The sequence below is a fragment of the Artibeus jamaicensis genome, unplaced genomic scaffold, assembly GCF_021234435.1.
Source record: "Artibeus jamaicensis isolate MK-2021 breed Jamaican fruit bat unplaced genomic scaffold, CSHL_Jam_final contig_3126, whole genome shotgun sequence".
NCBI classification, from domain to species: domain Eukaryota; kingdom Metazoa; phylum Chordata; class Mammalia; order Chiroptera; family Phyllostomidae; genus Artibeus; species Artibeus jamaicensis.
The window spans coordinates 16,734,884-16,759,711 of NW_026521723.1; the positions used below are offsets into that span (position 1 = coordinate 16,734,884).

At 41.0% G+C, this 24,828-nt stretch overlaps 1 protein-coding gene across 1 annotated transcript; it reads left to right on the forward strand.

The window, feature by feature from the left end:
* The first annotated feature begins 1,435 nt into the window (after window positions 1-1,435).
* On the forward strand, window positions 1,436-24,247 carry POGLUT1 (protein O-glucosyltransferase 1). Its single transcript, XM_037158767.2, has 11 exons — window positions 1,436-1,601; window positions 2,332-2,422; window positions 3,699-3,842; window positions 8,987-9,122; window positions 11,340-11,461; window positions 16,025-16,084; window positions 17,371-17,470; window positions 19,144-19,202; window positions 20,243-20,410; window positions 21,277-21,333; window positions 22,079-24,247. Exons 1-11 carry the CDS (start codon window positions 1,451-1,453, stop codon window positions 22,233-22,235), a joined length of 1,245 nt encoding a protein of 414 aa, XP_037014662.2. The 5' UTR covers window positions 1,436-1,450; the 3' UTR covers window positions 22,236-24,247.
* The last annotated feature ends 581 nt before the right edge of the window (window positions 24,248-24,828 follow it).

Sequence of the window (24,828 nt, forward strand, 5' to 3'; positions counted from 1 at the left end):
GCTATATCTATACACACCTATATATCTATGTATCTTTATATACATATATACACATTTTATGCATTATATAATGTGTATATTATATAAACATTATATTGCATATATTATATATAATGTGTATATATACTTTTCCTCCCATCTTCTAAGTTTTTCTAGTTGGGTAATAATTAAGTTAACAGAAACTGATTAGCAGGAAAAACTCAAATTGTATGTAATGCATGCACGTAGGGAGTTCACATAGGCGTGAAAATTCCAAAGACAGTGAGGCAACATTGGATATATGTGACATTTTGGACAAATGAGAAAAGGGGCGGTGGGTAGGGTCTTAGATTTCAAAAGTGAGAATGGGCTATTTACAAGTAGTTGAGGAAGAGTGGAATATACAAGGCAGGCAAATTCTTACATGGTAACTCAGAAACACGGACACAGTGGGCAGCTCCCTAAAAGTCCCCCGCCCGAAGGCCTGTATTTACCATCCCTAATTGAAATTTGGGTAAAGCGAATGTCCTAAGATCCCCTGCCCGGAGTAGCCTTTTCCATCTGAATCTCTTAAACTGGAAGGGGGAAGGGGAAAGGGGGAAGGGGAGAGGGGGACGGGGGAAGGGGGGAAGTTCTTTCTGTGTCTTTTGTTTCTTAATAAACAGCTTAAAATTTGATGTCTCCAAAGGCAAAGCTTGTGGTCAAGAGGGGGACCCAAAACACCCAGAATTTATTAATAAAAAATTGTATATTTATTCTTACATGTTTAAACTTCAGACAGCTTCCAAGTACTTTCCGTTTGTTGCAATACACCTCTTCAGACTTTTTTTCACTGCTCAAACCAGTTTTTGAACGCGATTTTGACGCCTTTTAGTGCTTCTGCTGTTGTTTCACTGCTTTCACATTAGCAAAATGCTTCCTTTTGAGGACTTTTTTCATCCATGGAAACCAAAAGTCACTTGGGGAGAGATCAGGTGAATAGGGTGGGTGGAGCATGGGGGTCAGGCGGTTTTTTTTTTTTTTTTTTGTCAGAAACACTCATCTGGTGTGGGCAGGTACACTCACAAATCACCCATCATGAAATGGGCAAATGAGTTGAAAAAGCTTTAAAAAAAATTCACTGAAACACAACAATGCCACCTAGTACACTGAATCAGATGAGTTCCCAGAACACTCATCTGGCTGGGGGCTGGGGGCTGCGTGAACCACAAGGGTGCTGCCCTCCAGAAGACAACTCCGGTTTTGGCGGGGGGTCCTCCCACCTATGGCTTCGCTCTAAACAAACCAACAGGACTGCACTCGCCCAGCGGAACAGCGCATTAACAGACAGAGCGGTGGGAAGCCCCAGCTTCCAGGCGAGCATTTCCAGGGAAGCTAAGCCCCAAGTTGGGACTTGTGTGGAGGGAACAACGGCAGCCAGCCACTGCGGTGCGGCGGCCCTGCCTGCGCGCACGCGGGCGGCTCCCTCGCCATGTTTGCGCGGGGCCGCGCTTCCGCCCGCGGAGCCGCAGCGGGGACTCCGCAGAGGCTCCCGGGGATGGAGCAGCCCGTGCGCTCCCAGCTGGGGCTGTGGCTGCTATTGCTGCTCCTGTCCCAAGTGCCCGGCCGCCAGAAGGAGTCAGGTGGGCTCTGGGCGGGCCGAGCCGGGGTCTGGCTCGGTCCGGAGGCGCTCTCCCGCCCCCTAGCTCCCCGGGGCTGCTGCACCGGTTGACGCTGCGACCGCAGAGTTGGGCGCGGGGCACCGGGCGAAGGGGGAAGTGGGGGCGGGCGCCTTGGAGCGGAAAGTGAATGTCGGGCTGTGCGGAGCAGCTTCTCCGGCCCGGGACCCTGGAGAATCACCCATCCTCCAGAATTCGGAGTGAGAGTGGGGAGCAGAGAGAGTTTCCCTGCTCGGGCATAGCGGGCATCGCCCGCGCCCTGCACCCCCTAAAGCACACTGGGGTATAAATCGTGTGTGTGCGCGCGCCCGGGGGTGAGAGGGGGGACGGAAGTACGTGTGTGCGTGTGTGTGTGTTTTCTTAGGCCATTACCAGGAGGGTCAATTGATTCTCTTTGTAGGACTGAGTTTGATTAGTAAGAGGTGGGAATGGGTGTTACCAGTTTATCCGTAGCCTTCTGAGTGCCAGGCATTAAGCTTGTAAAATTTCCAGTTTCTTGGTTACCTTAGGGCCTGAATAGAGTCCTAGGGCTTGACATTAGTGCTGGGGAGTTACAGAATGAAGCCTTCCTGGCGTTTCGTTTCCACCAGTGGGATGGGAAGGGGTGTGTAAAACTTTTGGCCTTCTGTTTGTTCTACTAGTAAATAAGAATGCTCGGGTTTTTGTTAACCTTTATTTACTTCACTTTTTGAAGGTTCAACATGGAAAGTATTTATTGACCAAATTAACAGGTCTTTGGAGAATTATGAACCATGTTCAAGTCAAAGCTGCAGCTGCTACCATGGGTGAGTTCTTTGATTTGTCTTTGAGAATTTAGTTCTTGTCACAAAGAAGTCCCCTAAGATCTCCAAGGGACCTTGGTTTCAGTGGTCAGGGAGGCAAGCATGTTTTGAATGCAGACAGGGTCCCTGAGGTGGTTTCCTATTTCTAGGGCAGCGATTCTCAACCAGTGTGCCACGAGAATTTTTAAAACATGCAGCACCTGACCATTTAGTCAGCGGCACTGACCTCTTTTCCTTTAGATTGTCAAATAAAGAAATGACAACAGGTAACACAATGATAGTTGTCCAGTGTGAATGAATTAAATTATACCTATGTTTGTGGTGTGCCACAGAATTTTAGTAATTAGTTTATGTGTATCACAAGATAAGAAAGGTTGAGAATTGCTGTTCTTGGGCATAGAAATGCCCTGGGATAGGAGAGGCCTCAGCCTCACCACTAACTCCTTGTGAGAGTCAGCACGTGCACTTGTCTGTGTTCCCCACTGGACTGAGAGCTTCTTGAGGTCAAGGTTTGTGTCTTAATAAATGTTGTAGGAATGACGATATTTATAAATGAATCTAATTATACCTTTCCTGATGGTTTTAACATATGCAAGTTAGGGCCAGAGTGTCAAAGAAAGTTTTTTGGGAAACAATACTCAGGTTCTAGTCCCAGATGTCCCATTAATTACTCCTGTGACAAGCCACTTAAGTTGTCTGGGTCTCAGAGTTCCCATCCGATAAGTTTCAGGGGCCTTTAGCTCTTCATTATGTTACTCCATGGCTTCTCAGAAAATTCACTGGATGCTTATGATACTCATTAAAAATTTACTATGTACTGAACTTTTTTTAAAGGGATACAGAGTAGTGTAATTTCTGGTGATTGCTCTTAGCCTACAGACAAACCAGAACGAGGGAGTCAGACCATGTCAGACTACCATGCACAAACCACACCTTCTGTGGGATTCAGAGAAGGGGGAGTCAGTGGGACTGCAATGATGGGAGGACACGGATGTGGCACCAGGAGGGGACGTTGAATATGCGTCAGGCAAGGGAGGGGCAGTCCAGATGGAGGGAGGAAGAAGAGACATTGACTTGCTTTTTCCTTTTGGTGGCTTTGATGTTGATGATGTTTTAGATTGCCTACGGTGCCTCTGGGGCAAAAGGTACTCATTCCTGCCCTCTATTCTTCCCCTCAGTTTACTGTGTTCTTTAACACTAAACCTAGAGCCAAGGAAGTAGGTGGAATGGTACCACTCTCTTGGCCTGCTTTCCTTGATGATTCCCATTCTTTCCTTAGCGTCATGGAAGAGGATCTGAATCTTTTCCGAGGAGGTATCTCAAAGAAGATGATGGCAGAGGTAGTCAGACGGAAGCTAGGAACTCACTATCAGATCATTAAGCACAGATTATACAGAGAAAAGGACTGCATGTTTCCCTCAAGGTGAGAGTTACGAGGTAAAGCTATCTTCTGACCTTACTACACATGAATTTACTTGATTCTGTTCTTACAAAGAAGCCAGTTAGGGGAAGGAGGTGGGGAGGGCTGGGATGGTAGGGAGGACTGGGGGGAAAAGGCAGAAAACTGTGCTTGAACAACAATAAAAAATAAAATAAAATAAAATAAATACACAAAGAAGCCCATTAAAGGGACCCACAGGCAAAATCCCTCCTCACGCTTCAGAGGACTGTAAAATGTGACAAGCACTTTTCGCCTGGGAATTTTTCTTGCCAACTCCTACCAAAGCCTCTCTCCTCTCTCTTCGTGAGGCTTGGGCATATCACTGGTTGTCCTGGCCTGTGCTTCTGCCCTTTCTCTTCTTTCCTGCATATTCCTGCCCTGTCTTGTAGCTGCAGAACACAAGCTGAGACCTACCAGGAGTGAGGTGGGCTGAAGGTGGGGGAAAAGCATTGATTGTCAAGGGCCAAGCATTGTTGTGCATACCAGATATTTGAAGTAAGGTGGTGGGGACTCAGGAGGGGTGACTGAGGCTGCAGACTGTGCAGGACTTTAGGTGTGGGAGCTAAGGTAACAAATCAGCGGGCTGAGGACTGGGGTTGGGGAGCAGGAGGGGCACGGACTGAGCCTGGAGGTTGGGTTTAGGCAGCATTATATACAATGGATGATAGACCTCCCTTGTAGAAGTCTCGTATTTAAGTAAACAACTCATCTTTATAAAATTACAAAGTATAAAACTCAGAGGGCATGACGTTCCCTTACCTGAGATCATCTTTCTAAACAATCTCTATGCTGTTATTAAAAGTAAAATAAATGATCAGTATTACAAAAAACACGTATCCACTTGGACATAACAATTTATATTATTTGTTCTTAATAACAACAACTTTATTACCAGTTAGTACATTTTCATTGTCAAAATATGTAAAAACAACAACAAAAAGGAAAATGAAGATCACTTAGTGTTTTATACACTGAGATAATCAAAATTACTTTTTGGTTATCAAGTATCAAGAGAAAATAAGGTAGTGGGAAAATCATTGAGGTATTTTAAACAGACATTTGTTTCATTACCTGAGACTCTAACAGAGACTCTAAGTACAAATTAAGAGCATATAGGAATTTCTAATTTCCACAATGAGAAATGATGTGGACCCCAGCTTGTGGGGTACACAACATTATGGATGAGATTTGAGATAAATTCATACAGACTACTGAGTCCTATGGAGGAAAACGGATGGAATGGACACTCTCTCAAGGGGAGAGCAGGCTGACCCTTGCTTTGACAAGCTTTTATTGCTTTTCTGGGCACATTACATTGAGGATGGTTCTCATTTACTATGCACAGCTTCACTTTAAGTGGTTACCTTTTACAGAAAACAAAGGAGAGGATGCCACTAATCACATCACAGAAGAGGGATATTTGCAAATGCAAAGGGAAAAGTGGTTGAACTGGTTACATTTGTCCTTGGAAGGTTTAGCATAGACTTTATTTAGGAAGTTAATTTAAAGATGTGCAGTAAACATTTTCTATCTCAATTTAGGGTGAGGAAGTTTTAGCAAAAGCAAGTCTTAAAGCAGCCCAGGTACATGCAGGTGTGATTCCCCACTGGAGAACCCATCCATGGGCATGGTCCTGGGTTCCGGACCTTGCTTTTCACTGGCTTTTGAGTGGGAGCTGGGCCCATGCCACATAGAATGTTCTCCTATAGAGAAAGAAAATATGAATATATACATTATTGGCCTTTGAAAGCTTACCCAGTGTCTAACAGTTAGCTGAACAATTTCCAGTTGAAATGAAATATTTTTGAAGTTTCTGAAAGGTACAAAACTCTATTTCAGACCTCAGAGCCTTTTGGTCAGGATCAGGAGCTCTTAGAAGTATTCTTTAAAAAGCATAAGACCTTTCATTGATAATCAAATAGTCTGTATTTCTGCCCTGGCTGGTGTGGCTCAATGTTTGAGTGCTGGCCTGCAAATGAAAGGGTCACTGGTTCAATTCCCAGTCAGGGCACATGCCTGGGTTGCAGGCCAGGTACGTGAAAGGTAACCACCCACACATTGATATTTCTCTCCCACTCTTTCTCCCTCCAATCCCCTCTCTAAAAATAAATAAATAAATAAAATCTTTTTAAAAAAGAATTTAAATTCCAGGACAAGTTTCTCTTCCTTCCATTCTGTCTAAAAAAAAAAAAATCAATAAAATGAAATCTTAAAAAAAATGTGTATGTCTAATGCATTGAAAGTTCCCTATCCCAAGTATACACATAGCTAAGGAAAACAGAACAGAAATAGAATGATCAGACCAGTGTTCTTTTTTTGACTTTGATGTTTTCGTTATTTTATACAAAGTTTTCATGTAAACATTACTTAATTTAAATTCTTTTGTGCATAACACATATAGAAATCTTATGAGAATATGTGTCATTTTAAAAATTCTACATAGTAAAATTATTTCTTTGTGTGTGTGTGTACTTTTTTACAATTTTATTTTATTTTTTTATTGTTCAAGTATAGTTTTCCCCCCACCCCTCCTCACCACCCCAGCCTACCTCCCCTGTTTCCACCTCCTCTTGTTATTGTCCCTGTGTCCTGTAAACCCTTCTCCTCCATTGTAATTGTTCCTGTAAACCCTTCACCCTCTTCCTCCATTATCCCCTCCCCTCACCCCTCTGGTGACTGTCAGCCTGTTCTCTATTTCAGTGTCTTTGGTTATATTTAGCTTGCTTGTTTGTTTTGTTGATTAGGTTCCTGTTAATGGTGAGATCAAATGGTATTTGTCTTTGACCACATGGCTTATTTCATTTAGCATAATGCTCTCCAGATCCATCCATGCTGTGGCGAAGGGTAGGAGTTCTTTCTTTCTGCTGCACAGAATTTCACTGTATAAATGTACCATAGTTTTTTAAATATATATTTTATTGATTATGCTATTACAGTTCTCCCATTTTCCCCTTCATTCCCCTCCACACTGCACACCCTCTCCCACCCACATTCCCCTCCTTTAGTTCATGTCCATGTGTCACAAGTTCTTTAGATTCTATATTTCCCATACCATTCTTGCCCTCCCCCCATCTACTTTCTACCTACCATCTATGCTATTTATTCTCTGTACCTTCTCCCCCTCTCTCCTCCCACTCCCCTGTTGCTAACCCTCCATGTGATCTCCATTTCTGTGGTTCTGTTCTTGTTCTAGTTGTTTGCTTGGTTTGTTTTTGTTTAAAGTGTGGTTGTTAATAATTGTGAGTTTGCTGTCATTTTACTATACATGTTTTTTATCTTCTTTTTCTAAGTCTCTTTAACATTTCATAAAAAAAGGGCTTTGTGATGATGAATGCCTTTAACTTGACCTTATCTGAGAAGCACATTATCTGCCTTTCATGACTTGGAATACTTCTTTCCAGCTGCTTCATGTCTGCAAGGTCTCTTTTGAGAAATCAGCTGACAGTCTGATGGGAACTCCTTTGTGGGTGACTGTCTCCTTTTCTCTTGCTGCTTCTAGGATTCTCTCCTTATCTTAAATCTTGGGTAGTGTAATGACGTGCCTTGGTGTGTTCCTCCTTGGGTCCACCTTCTTTGGGACTCTCTGAGCTTCCTGGACTTCCTGGAAGTTTATTTCCTTTGCCAGATTGAAGAAGTTCTTTATTATTTGTTCAAATAAGTTTTCCACTTGTTGCTCTTCCTCTTCCCCTTCTGGTACCCCTATAATTCGGATGTTGGAATGTTTAAAGATGTCCTGGAGGTTCCTAAGCCTGTCCTCATTTTTTTGAATTCTTGTTTCTTCATTCTTTTCTATTTGGTCACTTTTTCTTTCTTCTGGTCCACTCCATTGATTTGAGTCCCAGTTTCCTTTCCATCACTATTGGTTTTCTGTGCATTTCCCTTCATTTCAATTAATTTAGCCTTCATTTGTTCATCTAATTTGTGACTAAAATCAACCAGTTCTGTGAGCATCCTGATCACCAGTGTTTTGAACTGTGCATCTGATAGGTTGGCTATCTCTTGGTTGCTTAGAAGTATTGGCTCTGGGGCTTTGATCTGTTCTTCTGCTTGAGTCATAACTCACCTGTTCTCACCTGTTCTCACCTGTTCTCACCTGTTCTGTATGAGGGGCGGAGCCTTAGGTGTTCATGGGGGTGGGTGACCCAGTCACTGGGTTTCGATACGGTCTGGCTGAATGGTTGATTGTTGTTAGACTTCCGTACAGTTCAGTTTTCTGTGCTTTGGTTGCATTTTTGATACTAAAGCTTTGTTGTCTTTAAATTTGGTTGTGCGAGGAGGCACAGTGTTTTCACCTACGCCTCCATCTTGGCTGGAAGTCCTCGAGCAACTTTTCTTATGTTAATGGACCATTGATATTTTTTGCAGTTTTCTCTTTATGTATAAATCACTGTTTTCAATCATTTGTTTTTTTGCTGCCAGAAAATTTTGGTCAAACCTTGGAATGCTGCTCCCAGTACAGTACTGGTGAGGACCTCGAAGGACAGGTCAGAAAAGCTAAGCTGTCACTCTCCTGTTTCTTGCCAGAAATTCCGTGAAGATTTGTAGGGAGTCTAGTCAGAATATTATATTATAATGCTTGTGATTGTGTATATAACATTCTTTTTCTGGCTTGCAAAACTAATTTGGATAGTGTTCTTCATTTCAGGGTGAAGGTAATGAAAGTTTTCCTATCTTTCCTCATAAACTGTTAGACTTATTAATTATGCAGAAAATAATAAAGTCTTGTGAGAAGCAAGCCCAAGGGATACATTTAGAAAATTAGGCATTTCAGTTTCAATCAGAATTTGTGTCTTGCTTACTGTAGGATTCCCTATTGGAGAAATGAAGAAAAAGACAGGGAATGAACAGAGAAGTGGTGGTAGGAGTAGCAATAATACTCCCTTCAAACTTAGGATGACCCAGCTGGAAAATTAGAGTAAGTGTTGGAAGTTGGAGCAGCTTTGCTAGGAAAGATGACTTACATGGCATGAAAAAGTGGGATAGTCTTTAGGAGCACTACTTTCAGGGCAGTTGGCTATGGCTGATAATGTGAACACTGACTTGTTTTTCTTTACAAGTGCCTGGGACACTTGCTTGTCCCAGAGCTGGCTCTGCTCTGGTGAACCGATATTGTTTCTGTTTGACAGGTGTAGTGGTGTGGAGCACTTTATTTTGGAAGTTATCGGACGCCTCCCTGACATGGAGATGGTGATCAATGTTCGAGATTATCCGCAGGTTCCTAAATGGATGGAGCCTGCCATTCCAGTCTTCTCCTTCAGCAAGGTAAGTACAGGAAAAGCCAAATGAGAGGGTGCAGGGTGGTCCTCTAGGGTATGACTAGGCAAGGACTGTCCTATGGAAGAATCTAATGGGTAATGGCGAGGATGAGGCCTCAGATCTAGGAATGGGTCTGGGTCCCTGTTGGCTTCACGGTAGTTGAGCAGGAAGACTGGGGAGACAGGGTCGAGGACCTGTAAGTAATGTGAGATTGCTTAAGTGTCTGTAGGACTAGGGGTGGAGTGTAGGGAAAGAGAGGCCTGAGTAATCTGTAGGACACTGGAGGGGTATTCAGAGATCCTTGAGAGGGAGTAGCCCAAGAAAACTCATGGGCTTGGAATTAGAGAACTCAGTCAAAATATTTGTTGAGCTCCAACAATAAGCCACAGTATTGGGTGTCATCTGGCCTGTCACTGTATCCCAGGGGCCTAGCGTCACTAACAGCAAAACCGAAGGTGTTAGATAACTCCGCCCAGCTTGTGCCCAAGCAGCACATCCAGTGGATAGGCCTGGGGTATCCAAGAGAGACTTGTGAGGGGGTGATCTTTGGGTCTAGTTATGGAGGAATAGCATTACTAGGACACATGGGTGGGCTTGGAGAGCTTGGGACAGTTAATATCTTGCCAGCGCTCAGATTCTTGTGAATGGTGCATTGGCAGGGATGAGCCTTGGTTCCCTAAAGACTAAGTATGAACACGTCTGTGGACAGAGGTGAGACAGGCCAGAAGAGAGTGGGTGGAAGATTCTTGGGGGTGGGAGGGAGAGTGGGTTTAGGAAAACCCTATGAACTTTGAGAAAAGAATATCATCTCTGATTTGGTTTTTCCAAAGCAGAGGGACCTTTTATCCCCACTTTTTCTTTATCACAGTTTACTTGCTCTCTAGACTTATTTCCTGTATTGCAGTTGGGCTGAGGCCATATTTGTGTTGCATTTCCCATGATTTAGCCTCATTTCTCAAAAGTGCTTGGTCCTGTTGTTTGTCATGAAACCCTTCCTGGAGAACAAATAGAGGTTCCCATGTAAGTCAGTAAGGACTTTGTTTGCTATTTATCTGTTGTTTCTGTGGATAATAAAGTATGACCATCATTATACTAACTTTCTTTTCAGTTTTACTCCCCTTCTTTTTTTTACATCAATGGCTCTTAGTCTCCAAAGGAGAGATTTTAGTCTGCCAACTTTATAGTAATTATGCAGCTTCCATTGAGAAGCTATGTCTGAGCTGCTTGATAAATTACATACCTTTTTTCAAGTATTTGAGAGAGTAGGCAAATAGCATATGGGAATGTAATTCCAACAGAAGAAACAGTAGAGTTAGAGGTTTCTCAGGAGCCAGAGTTTTGACAGAAGTAACTATAAAAAGGGAACAGATGGTTTTAAACTTTTTTCAAAAGATGTGGGATCACCCCCTTTACCCCATTCTGCTCATCAGCACTTCTAAACCTGATAGACAGATAACCAAGAATTTATTGACTAACCAATGTGAGCTCAACAGTGCCACAGTGTCGGGAAGTGCTAACAGTTAGTGAATGTGTAATGTGTGTCAGATGCTCCTCTGAGCGTTTTACTGTATGGCTCATTTAATATTCAGAACAAACCTATCACATAGACAGTGTTATTGACAACGTTAGTTCTCCCATTATAAAGATAAGGAAACTGAGGCATAAAAAGATTAATTTGTCTTGAGCTGAAAAGAGATGGAGTCAGCATTCAGATTCAAATGATCTGTCTCAGGAGCCCACAGTCTTAACCACTGCACTGTATTTCTTAATTCTTGCTTTCAAAAAACCCATCTAAGAAATAACCAAGAACTGGTAAGACAGTATGCACTCCAAGTGTAAGAGCAGTTAAAACATGAGAGAGCTATGTGATCATTCAGAATTGTATACATTATTTCCTTAAACTAGAAACTCTAGTTTATGTCCTAGGTGTATGTCCTCTAGAAAAACAGAACTTTGGGGGACTGGAAAAGTTGACTTTTAATGGGATCTCAAATTCCAAGCTGGAGCATTGGTGGTTCTCAAATTCCAGGATTCAGTGAGCACACACTCACTGAATCCTTGCCTTTTTAACACCTAGAGTCTAGACTTTGCATACTAGGGAAGATAAGTTTTTGGCAATAGGGCTTGCAAGGCCTTTGTCCAGATCGAGTTGTATGAATGCAGTTGGCTGCTTTCCCTCTGTTCTGACACTGATTTAGAACCACCTTTCTGTTTCTGTTGAAGACATCGGAGTACCATGATATCATGTATCCTGCTTGGACATTTTGGGAAGGGGGACCCGCTGTTTGGCCACTATATCCTTCAGGTCTTGGACGGTGGGACCTCTTCAGAGAAGATCTGATAAGGTAGGTCCTTTAGAGAGGTTTTGTTTGTCCCTCTTTATGGGTCTTTTTCAAATAAACAGCATATAAACAATTACTTTAAAATGACTTTTAAGTTAAAAATGAAAGACAAAAACTATTTTTTGGACATCTCAAAGGCAGGTTTACTCCATATCATCTCTGATACACGATTAAGACATGCCTTGGCCTGGTGTCTTCATCCCATCCTGCCATCGTTTCAGAATTCATATTGTTCAGGTTGTCTAAGCCATAGGTATTCTTACCTGGCTACATTTTACATCAATGATTCGAACAACATTGGTACTTAGCAAACTTCTGGAAACACAGTCTATATAGTTCTTCTCTCAGGCATAGGGGAAGCAATAATTTAATTTAACTTTCTTCCACAAATATCTATCATCTGTACTAAGTGTGGCTGGACATTCAAAGGGGATGAAGTGCATGTTCTTTCCCTGGAGAACCATGTGGGGCCATAGTCCTCAGGGACTGTAAGAAGCCTTTGAGTAAAAAAGGAAAAAAAGAGTCTACTATCCATAGGTATACTTTGTAAATTAGTTTTTAGTATAACCTGGTCTCATACTTCATAGCTCTGAGACTGCAAATTGTACTTGTCCAACTCTTTGTTTCAGGGATGAGGAACAAAAGGCCCAGATGGGTTAAGTGGCTTGATCAAGATCAGGAACCAGTCTAGGCCTCAAGTTCAGGTTTCTGAGAGCATCACTCTCTCTACTTTACCTGTTAATGTTACCGTTGTTCTCCAGCCATTGGGGCCATCATCTCTTATTTATCTGTTAATTTTGAACATAATTTCAAGAGAAGGGAAAAATAAAAGGGTCTTAAACCTTTTGTTCTACAAGTTACTTGTTGGCCTTATTTTTCTAATGCTTTTTTTTGAGGGGGTGCTCAAGAATACCCTTCTCATACTCTTTTTGTAGCTCTTTTTCTACCTGCTATCCACATACTTTTTAAATCTTTAAAAATAACTTTTTCTATTATGAAACCTATACATGCTCATGAAAATTTTAAATATGTCTAACCTAGCCAACTTTTCCCCCACTTACCGATGTGTGTCAGTGTACACAAAGCTACCTCATTATCTTTAACAGATGCATAGTATTCTATTGCATGGGTGATAATTTTTTAATTATGTCTTTTGATAGACATTTAGACCGCATATATATAAAATAGTACAAGCATACTTTGTTTTTTAATGGACCATTTGAGAGTATGTTGCATACCTTATAATCCTTTACCCTTTAGTACTTTAGCTGTGTATTTCCTAAAAGCAAGGGTGTTCTCTTCTATAACTACACTAAAATGATCAAATTCAGAACACAATATTGATATAATACTTGTCTCAATAGTATCCTATATAGTACTCTCCCTTACAAGTATAGGACACAGTTCATGATCATAGATTACATGCATTTGTCATGTTTCCTTTAATCTGGAACAGTTTTTGAATCCTTCTCTTTCATGACATTGATGTTTCGAAGAATACAGAATGTTCTTCAGTTGGGATTTGTCTATTTCTCACGATCAGATTCAGTGTATGCATTGTTGGTCCAAATACTATATTTATATACTATATAAGTGATTTTTTGTCCCACTGCCCCTCATTAGTGATGTTGGTGTTGATCACCTGGTCAAGGTGTTATCCATTTCCTTCACTATGTAGTTACTGTTTTCCTCCTTGTAAATTAATAAGCAGTTTATAGGGAGATAGAACATGTTTTAAAATCTTATATGAAAAATGTTTTGATATCTTCCCCTTATATTCTTCAGTTGAATTTATTCATGATTATAGAATTGCCATTTTATAGCTTAGAGCCTTCCATTCAGAATCTCTAGCTACGTGATTTTATTTTTTTTTACCTTGAAACTTAAATAGTCTGTTTGTTTATCCAAATGCATTGGCCTGCCACTTTTCTGTTTTTATCATCTTTTGGGAGTTTCTCTTCATTGACTTACTTCCCACTCTGTAGAAGAATTAACTGTCATTGTGCATTTAAAGATTGCACTCTCTACTGTCAGGGATGGGGGAGAGGGTAATTGAAGCGGGTGGGGGCAACACCAGGCTGTGGTGGCCACTCTTAGCACGAGCCTGAAGGGAAAAGTCCTAAGGTAAGTATTGTGAGAGGTGGGCAGGAAGAATGAGGGAGAGGGAAAACAGACATGATACATCATTCAAGTCTGTGTATATTAAACACACCTTTCCCAGGGACCAAGGAAATTTATACTAAAAATTTGAGTATAAATTAACTTTTTTGGATAGTTTGGCAAAATATATCAAAATTTACAGTCTGTGTACCCTTTTATCCTGCTATTTCACTTCTGCAATTTATCCTGAGGTGTTAATTAGACAAGTGTGCAAAGATGTGTGTATAAGGATATTTGCTACAGTGTTGTTTCTTAAAGAAAAGTCGGGAACTACCTAAGAGCCCATCCATAAGAAACACATTATTAAATAGCTATCAAATAGAATACTGTGTGTGACTGTAAAATAAAATTAGTATAGGACTTAAAATCAGGGAGTCTTGGTTCAAACCCTGGCTCTTAGCTGTGTGACTGTGCAAATTGCATAACTACTCAGGAGCCCAGGCTGTAAAGTAATAATAATAAAACCCACCTCATAAGTTTGTGAGGATAAGTTCCTAAATGTATAAATCACTTAGAACAGTGTCCAGAACATAGAAAGTACTGTGTAGGTATTGGCTCTCATTATCTATAATATTTGTCATTATAAGAATGTTGCCTAACCGTGTGCCTGGTATGATCTCTGGTATATAGAACAAGGTTTCTCAATCTTGGTGCTATTGACCTTTTTGGGCCAGATCATTTTTTGTTCCAGGGGCCTGTCCTGTGCATTATAGGATGTTTAGCAACCTGCTTTGGCCTCTACCCACCAGCAGCGGCCAGTAGCAGTCCCTAGGTAGTGACAGTCAGAAATGTTTGTAGACATGGACCAAGTGTCCCCTGAGGGAAAGGGGCAGAATCACCTCTAGCTGTGAACCCTGATATGGAGAGATGATGGGGAGGAAATTCTTCACTGAAACAAATGTTAAATTGTTAAAAGCGTTTGTGCATAGGGAAATTAGACAATGCTTCCTCCACTTTTATTTTATGTTTTTACATTTATATAATTAGCACTTATCATTTCCCACTGGAAAACTTATCAAACAAAACCCCAGTGCTATAGTGATTATATTTTGCCGGAAAGGTATATGGGACAGAGTGTAAGAGAGCGCTGGCTTTGAACGGGACAGTCAGCTGAAGATGATCCAGCAAGAAAGCGCTGGAGATAAGCTAGGAAAAATGGAGCAGCGCTGTCAGCTGAGAGAAATGAGCAGTGTGACACTGTGCATCTGAAAAGTATCTCTACCTACAAAGTTTATACCCTAAATCTCATTTCAGGAATATAGACCACCAGTCCCCCATTAACTCCAGCTGAGCCCTCCTCTCCTTTTTCAGAGAAATCATTGAGAAAACTTCTGTGCAGGGTTCCTACAAAGAAAGTTAAGAAAGGTGAGCTAGTAGTTTCAGCAAGAAAAGCTGGTCGTCCTAGCTGGTGTAGCTCGGTGGATTGAGCGCGGGCCTGCGAACCAGACAATCGCGGTTCGATTCCCAGTTAGGGCACATACTGGGTTGCAGGCTGGTTCCCTGCAGGCCAGTTCCCAGCAGGGGACGCACAAAGGCAACCATACATTGATGTTTCTCTCCCTCTCTCCTTCCCTTCCCCTCTACAGATAAATAAATAAAATCTTTAAAAAAAAAAAAAAGAAAAGCTGGTCGTGGTAATGTGTTCTGAGACCTGAGTGGCAGGGACTTCATCTTTATGGAGCACTTAGTACAGTTTTGAGGATACCAGGGTGCTTTGCAAAATCAGACCGAACCTGATGGTACCTCCTTGTGTGTCCAAAACATGAAGTCAAGGAGTGATTTTTTTTCTGGCCCTTAATTCAACTTCTGATATTTTCTTCAGTTCTCTTTGCATGTTAATTTTATTAATAACACTCTACTTGAAGTAGAGAGGAAACCCTCTGAATTATAGAGCCCTAATAAACATGTCACTTAGTGTTTGGGAACTTTTCTTTCAATGTTGTTAACTTTTTAATGGAGCAGTAGATGTGTAGATACTACTTGCTAATACCTCTGGAGGAATGAAATAATAACAAAAGGAAACACAATGTCATTTAGGGATTTTTAAAAATAATTTTATTTATTTTACATTTTATTTATTTATCTTTAGAAGGAAAGGGAAGGAGAGAGGGAGAGAAATATCAATGTATGGTTGCTTCTCATGTGTCCCCTGCTGGGAACTGGCATGCAACCCAGGCATGTGCTCTGACTGGGAATCGAACCAGATCCTTTGGTTAGCAGCAGGCCCTTGCTCAATCCACTGAGCTACACCAGCCAGGGCTCGTTTAGGGATTTTTCTTTGGAATAGCCTGGCTCAGACTTACTTCAAAATGTAAAGCTCTGAACTAATCCTCAAAAATGGTTAAAACACATCCTTATATAGTTATGAAAAAAAGAACATAGAAACTAATCAAAATTTATTTTTAGGTCAGCAGCACAGTGGCCATGGAAAAAGAAAAATTCCACAGCGTACTTCCGAGGATCAAGGTGATTATATTTTCTGGCATTTTACAAAGATATTCTTACAATTAATGTGTAAAATCTAAGTAATTTTGAGGATGTAGCAAACTCTACCTTACAAAGAAAGCTAACTAAGAAATACATGTAGAATCATGGAGTTTTTAGATTACAGAAGAACTCAAATTACTTGCCCAAATTACCCTTAATTGAACTGAAAGTCAAAGAAGTTCACTCAGTAATTCAGCAGATATTTACAGAGTGCCACGAGTGTGATGGGCAATAATTACATAACATCAGACAGGTGAGTTTTCCTCCTACCTGAGAGATTAGTTTTCTGGGAGCAGTTTATGATCTTGCCCAGTCACTCTGCTAGTTAGTATCTCCTGACTACCTTTTTTATTGGACACGTGGCTGCCAAATAGTGATAGAGAGCACGGGCAGAGACTGGTAAAAATGGAGAGGGCATCAGGGAAGAAAGAGAGGAAGAAGGAAAGGGGGAAAAGGTGGAGAAGGACTGCATCTGTGTTGTTCAGCTCCGTATCCCCACTGCCAAGGTCAGTATCTGCCATATAGACACACGATGAGTGTGTGTTGAACAGATGAATACAAAAGAGACTGTGATGAGAGAAGGGTTTTGTAGTTTTCTTGGTGAGTTCCTATCAGGGACCCCACAGTCTGTTTACCTGAACCGTGGACTTCAGAGTGCAGACGGCCGAACAGCTGCTACTTACTGTTTCGTATCAACTTCTCTGCTGCTCACATCTTGAGATCACAGATTCTCAACTTGGGATCCATGTGTGGATTTCAAGGGTTTCAGGACTTTCTTGGACTTATAGGGGGCCATGTGCATTTTTCTAGAGAGGGGAGTGCATAGTTCTCATCAGATTCTCAGAGGGTCCCTATGACCCCACAAATGTCAAGTAGTCTTCAGGTTTTTAAGCCTTTTAGTTTTCTTTTTCATTTAAATATTATCCTAGACTTTACAGAGCATACGTAACAAAGGTCATGTAGCTATTTGGTGAGTGGTGATTATGTAGTCACACAGTTCTGGGTACTACTGATCATAGAGGCTACATGAACCCTCCTGAAAGGGAAGTCATTTCCTGGAATATGGCTATAGTGACAGAAACAACATAATCTTAAAAACTAGATGCCGAAGTATCTGGTATCTTCCTCCACTATTAAAGTAGCCAATGAGTTGTCCACCTGTGTGTATCATCATTGCATTGGGTCCAATTACTGCTTACCTTCCAGACTGGGAATGGTATTGTGGTGTAGGACATAGAGTTTTATGTCATGTGTTTCTTTTATAGGACAAGTCCAGAGCGAGATCCTCTCATTCTCCTATCTCGGAAAAATCCAAAACTTGTTGATGCAGAGTACACCAAAAACCAGGCCTGGAAGTCTATGAAAGTAATCACCAATCATCTGAATAGAAACTAAAGCAATGAATATTCTCACTCAAAGAACATTGATCGCCACCTGCGTAGAAGTTCAGAGTAGGGTTCCTGTCAGTGATGAATGTAGAGAGTGTTGCATGAACTAGTTTTAGCATTCTTTTTCAAACTTACATTGCTTTTCTGATCCATATTCTGAGTGGCATTTTATACTACTTTGAAGGTGTAAACCAGAAGTCACAAAGTGTTTATGTGAAGGGCCAGATGGTAAATGTTTTAGGCTTTGTGGGTCATGAGGTCTCTGCCGCAGTTACTCGACTCTGATGTCTCAGCACAAAAGCAGCATAAACAACACATGAATGTCTGAACTTGGCTGTGTGCTAGGAAAACCGTATGGCTCTGAAATTTGAATTTTATGTAATTTTCATATGTCAAACTATTCTCCTTTGGATTTTTTGCAACCATTTGAAAGGTGAAAACAGTCTTAGTTAGTGGGTTATATGCAAAAAACAAGCAGTAGGCTGGATTTGGCCTATGGACTGTAGTTTGCCAACCCCTGGTTTAAACTAGTGGTTCTCAACCCTGTGACTGTACAATCCAACCAGAGAGCTTGCAAATGATTCAGATGAATCAGAATCTCTGGGGATAGGGTCCAGGCATCTTCATTTGTTTAAAACTCTATTGTAAGGTAAAGCCAGCATTGGTAGGCTTTGGTTTGGAGCTTATGTCTGTCCTCTTAACTCTATGACTTCTTGCCTAATTCAAAGAACTTTAAGCTCGAAATGTACTTATCTGAAATTTCCATGTACTATATGAGGATGATACAAGAAAAAATATTTAAACTTCTTGCGGGAAAAATTAAGCGTATCTTTAAGATGGGCATACTTACTGTATAATAGCTTTAATTAGACAGGAGCAAATGAATTTTAAGAAACTTTGCTTAATAATAAAGATATGAAAAAATGTATCCATTCAGCGGAGCATCTACTGTGGGAGGCTGCAAAAACAAACAGGACTTGTCGCCCTCATCCAGGAGTATGACCTGCTTAGGTGACTGGAATATGCATGTGTGGGTGTCTCCAGTGCAGATGCCCCGGGGGCCACAGGTGCAAGCAGGAGAGGGTGCTAAAGGTCCAGTCATTGCTGTCAAGGGGGATAGGAGCCCAATTTACCAGCTCTCCTTTCCTTTTACAAAGAAAGTTGAAAATCTGGATTTTTGTATGAAATATTGTACTACCTATCAATGGTGGCAGTGGTTTGAATACTCACTTCAAACACTATGCAGGGCCAACAAAATTTGTGGGTGATCTACACCTCTGAGTCCACTCGTGACCTCCTGTGTGTATAGTTTACACAGAGTGAAATGCTCCGTAGGCCATGACCTCAGGGTTCATATGGCTCCGGGGAAGCGTAAACTCTCAAATCAGACAGACCAGGTTTAAAAATGTAGCCCTACAACTTAGGGCCATATGACCCTGAGCAAATCTTCCAAATTCTCAAAGCCTTGGCTTCATCTATGACGCATAAGGTAATAATGCTATGAAGCATAAGGTAATAATGCTTCCTGAGTATATTTATTATGAGACTTAAATGAGATCATGTAATTGAAATGTTTCCCTTGCTTGTTGCACAGTGGTCTTCAATAAATGCTGCTATCACTGATATTAATAACTTCCTTTTCACTTAAAGGATACCTTGGGAAAGCCAGCTGCTAAGGATGTCCATCTTGTGGATCACTGCAAATACAAGTAAGACTTCCTGGACTCCTGACTCTTAGTTTCTCTATTGCTTTTGGAATAGCTGCACTTTGGGTGAGAACTTTAATGCCAGGGCCCAGCTGGGGTTTATGAAAGTCACAGCAATTCATTTAGCTGTCGTTTACTGAAAATCTGATGTGCACAAGGCTCTGTCATAACTTCTGTGGGAACTGTGTAGACGATGAAATATAGTCCCTGCTTCCCTAGAGCTGGTGTGCTAATCAGAGTGATGGGATTCCTTCTCTCCACACCTCATCGAGTCCGTAGCTAAAGTTAGATGAACTATTTATCAGGTTTATAAAACAGTTTAAGGTTCAACAGGAATAAAGCATATGTAATTGAAATACTATATTTAAATACCGGGACTAAGAATCAGAACAGGTAGAAGCAGGTCAGGAGGGGGACAGCGGCAGGACTCAGAGAGATGCATGCTGATTGCAGTGCACAGTGGGAACCACAGGGAGAAGCATCTCTGATTGGAGATGGGGGTGCGTGCATGAGGCATGTTGGAAAGAAAATGTTCTTTTTAAGATAGTTTTTTTTTCCAGGATGTATTTCTTTGAAGCTTGATTAGGTATGCCTGACTGTCCTCTCTAGACTTCAGAAGACAGAACAGGGCATGCCTTTGACCAGATGGGGTACCCTATGGGAAAAACAAACCTTGGGGGGTAGGCATGACAAATTGGAGACATTAGGCCTGTAATAGCTTATAGCAAAGGGTGCGGCGTCATTTCCAGCTGAGCCTTGAATCCTCTCTGCTTAGCACCCAGCTCCTGGCTCTATCTAGCTCTGCCTGGAGAAAGTTTCCCCCTTTCCACCTCATCCTGACATTTACAGGAATAACCTACAGCCCCTGGAAAAGCAAGGAGTTTATGGAAATGCCACAGTGACATGCTGATGTGTCTTTGAAAAATGAAGAGGAAGGAGAAGGGAGAGGGGTCAAAAGGGAAAAGGGATTAAGGAAAAAAGGTCATATTTATGGGAACAACTATATATTATGTATAAAGTATATTCTGCTCTTTCTTTCTCAGGTATCTGTTTAATTTTCGAGGTGTAGCTGCAAGTTTCCGGTTCAAACACCTCTTCCTGTGTGGTTCGCTTGTTTTCCATGTTGGTGATGAGTGGCTGGAATTCTTCTATCCACAACTGAAGCCATGGGTTCATTATATTCCAGTCAAAACAGATCTCTCCAATGTCCAGTAAGCCACTCTCTCCCAAGCAGAGAGTCTAATGACCCCTGTAATCCGCCTCTAAGTCCCCAGCCTTTCAAGGCATATACTTCTGATGCCTTTTTCCACTGAAAGCTTTTTCTTTACTTTGTACACATAGATATTACTGCATTATTATCCAACCAGGCTATAAATACAATTTAATTTGAAAAAGTGCTGGTTCAAAATGTGACATTCAGACACTCTTCAGACGCCCTTCAGACACTCTCAAAGACTAAAGAAAGGACTATTTAATGTTGTTATATTGTTTAAGGAACTCTCAGATACATTTTGAGAAATTATCCCACTGAAGTTGAAGAAAATTTCCTCTCATGATGAAAGGGGCTAGAAACATAAGGGGACCAGAGCAGGAGATAAGAGAGAAGTTTTTTCTGTGCTATTGGTTTTTAAAATATATTTATTTATTTTTAGAGAGGGTAAGGGAGGGAGAGGGAGAAACATCAAAGTGTGGTTGCCTCTCACACCCCCCTGCTGGCCTGCAACCCAGGCATGGGCCCTGACTGGGAACCAAATCCGTAACCTTTGGGTTTGTAGGCCCACACTCACTCCACTGAGCCACGCCAGGGCCTGCACTGTTGATTTTTGATGGGTATCATTGAACATCTATTTTCTCATATATGTCCCCAAACCACAAAATGTTGCTTTTAGCCTGTGTGGGGACATTTTGTTGTTGTTGCTTTGTTCCTGTGGGGACCCTGATATCTTTCCTTTAAAAAAGAAATAATCTACCAGCAACATAACTAGAGACTAACCGTACAACTCAGTCTGTGGTCTTTCTGATTTAGTGCTAATAACTTGCTCTGTATTTCAGAGTTGAATCATTCTTTCCATTTTAGGGAGCTATTGCAGTTTGTAAAAGCAAATGATGACATAGCTCAAGAAATCGCTGAAAGGTAAGCTCTGTTCATTTCTCCTTTTCCATTTTATCCTCCCCATTTTGCTGTCGCTAGGGTTATGTGAATATTGTTACCGTGGCACTGCCTAGATTTGATCCTTATTGTACAGAGATAATCAGAATTAAAACAGTTTTGGGGGAAAGCCAGATGTCCCAAGCCCATCCTGTGTAGAAGTAGACCAAAATCATTGAGATAACTAATCAAGTACTTTTTCTGAGCAGTGGCTGTTTATGTGTTTTTAAGAAAAAAAATTAAGTTCTATTACTAACAGCATATATGTGGATATGATGGCTAGAGTATTCTGAGGATCGAAAGAGTTAATTCACACAGCCCTGGCAAGCTGCTCTGCTGCTTGGAGCATTGTCCCATACACCAGTAGGTTGCAGGTTTGACTCCCAGGCAACCGATCAATGTTTCTTCCTTTCTTTCTCAAATCAATATGTGTTGTTGGGTGAGTTAAAGAAAGAGTTAATTCATTGGAGGAACAAATAGGAAGGACACAGGGACGAGAACTAAGGGGGGTGGAAATGGGAGGGAGGTGGGGAGCAAGGGGCGGGGGAGGCTGGGATGGGAAAAATAGACAAAAAACTGTACTTGAAAAATAACTAAATAAAATTAATTTAAAAAAAGAGTTAATTCATATAAAGTACTCTGAACAGTGCTTGGCACAAGGTAAGCACTCATGAGCTATTAGTATTATTAAATGCTGTGCTTTAAAAGCTTTTGTTCATCTTGTCTTTAGGGGAAGCCAGTTTATTATGAACCACTTGAGGATGGATGACATCACCTGTTACTGGGAGAACCTGTTGACTGAATATTCTAAATTCCTGTCCTATAATGTAACAAGAAGGAAAGACTATGATCAGATTATTCCCCCAATTTTGAAAACTGAACTCTAATAGTCATCATTGGACCAAAGTTTTCACTGTAGCAAGCAGATCTGAGAAACACCGTGGGGGTAGCTTACTGTGAATGTGGCATCTATGCCTTGAATAGTGTTATCAAACCATGTATCTGGTTATCCTTATCATGCTACACAGCAAATCCTGAGAAAGATCCAAAATCTGTATAATACAGATATGAAGCAGCTCAACACTTTGGCTGAATAAGGACCAGAAATTATGAAATGTGGGTTTCGAACCCAATTCTACCTTACATTTTCTTAGGACCAATCACAGCTTGTGCCTCAGATAATCCACTTATGTATGTTCATCACTGTGAAACTGACTGTGTCCGTGGGATGATGTCCTTCGACCCATCTTTGGAGCAGACACCCAGTCATTTGAAAGTACAACTCATCACCGCAATTCTGCAGTTATTCTAGGCTTGATCTTTGATGCTGTATTTTAATGTAAGGAAGCCCTATATGGTTTGTGAAAAATACTTAGGGATTATTTCCTGAAAGGTCTGAGGAAGCAGTAGTTGTGCCATGCAATGACACAGGAGTTCTCTTTTTTTAAAAACATAAACTCTTCAGTACTCAGGAGGTTTTTATGATGCCGTATAGAAAGGGGCCGGTTGCATGAGTAATTGCAATTGGATCTCAAATTCCTTTTGTGCCTTCACACCCTTCTTTTTATGGTCTCTTTAAAAAATAAAAACCTCTCAATAAATTTAGGAAGTAGCTCTTTCTCTTCAAAGGAACTGTGCATAGAACAGCCAATTCTTCACTCTTTGCACACCTTTAATATTTTTCCTCCTTCAAATGACAGCAGTCCACCCTTTCACAGTTTTGCAGGGTCTGGCTTTTCCCTTTTTGAAAAGACATTTGGATAGTAGTTTAATCTCTCAGGATGCTCATGCTAACATAGTCAAAAGTAAAAAATTGTTGGATTAAAACTCATGAAATCTGATGAGTTGAAATCTAAAACTCATGAAAACTCAAGGACTCAGAACCATCCTTGTCCTTCAAACCCAGCCTTTCTACAGAGAAATCAGTTCTTTCCCTTTGATTCCTGAGAACAGGTTGGTATTACTTGGTTTCAAAATTAGTAAATGGGAGACTCAGCCATATAAATTTAGGATTTTATTCCATTTGTGGGAAATGGCCTTATGAACTCCCTTCTACAAAAATATAAGCCTAAGAAACTTCTTAGAGGAGTTAAATACCCCTGGTAAGATCATTGCATGGAATAAGGCAGGCATTTAAAGTTGAATTTTTTGAGTATTAAAAATTATTAAAGATTGTGTCCTTAGGTGATACAAGTCTAGCATAAAAGGTCCAGATTTCTGAGTTATATTATGGTTTTACTTTGTCAATTTGAGGTCCTAATAGATGTCATTTCTCTATTTTACTTCTCTGACTAAGTAGTGACAAAATTTTCTATCCTTTGGAATAGGAGCTGAAACACATTTCCCTGGGAGTATTTCCCATATTGCTTTAAGTTCCAGCTCAAGCTTCACCTTTGCCCTGAAGCCTTTCTTTTATTTCTCTAGTCAGTTAGGGGGCATCATAATACTTTGCTCATGCCTGTATTATATGACATCACATTGTAGTGTAGTTATCTATTTTTCCTGTTCTATGAGCTTCTTGATGGGTAGGAATCATATTTCACTCCTGAAGCCTCCATTATCTGGTACAGTGAATGCTCACACAGAGTAGACACTAAAGTACTGTTGGAAGGGTCAATGGGTGAATGGGTGGATGGATGGAGACAGCTGGTTTAATTATATCCTACTTATAGACTGGATAGCCATTGGCTCCAATGGGTGACTGCTCAAGACTAACAATTGGCACAATGCAAATTATCATCTGCCCTTTGCGAAGTCAATAAGGACATCTTTGTATTTGAATACAGAAAATGTTCATCAGATTTTATACTTACCTGTTTACCTTGATGTGGATAGTATGAGGATGCTGTGTAACAATATGTAAAATGTATGTTTTTTAAAATAATTTTTATCCCCATAACTTTTGGAGGTTGTTTGCTGTTGTTAATACTAGCTGGGTCTCAAACTTGCCCCTTCCTCCTCCATGGTCTAGAGGCCACACTTTTTTCTTTCAAGGAAAGAGTATAATTTAGTTTCTTTGAATGAAATGGGATATTTGGATAACAAAAGTTATGCTTTTCCTTTCCATATTTGGCGAGTATCATCTGTGTGATGTTGTCAGTGGCCCACCTTATACCGCTGTTAGGTCAGGTCATCCTAGTCACTATGAACAGAAGCTGCCCCTAGCTAGATTAAGCAAAAGAACTTATTAGAAGGATTTGAAGGCATGTTGAAGCACCTAAATGAGTTTCATATCAGTTGGAAGGGTAGACAGCAAGGCAACTTGGAAAGAGTGGTAACTCAGCAAGAGTGGTAAATGATAGAATGCCACTGTGTGTAGTTCCAGAGTCTGCCAGACTCTCAGCCTAATGTTCCCAAGAGAAGACAAAACTAATGGGCTGCTTTGGGTTATCTCCAAAGAGGATAGTTCTCTATCCTTTATCCTTCACCCCTATATTGACAATGAACAGGAATACACACATGTATAAAAATCATCTTCCC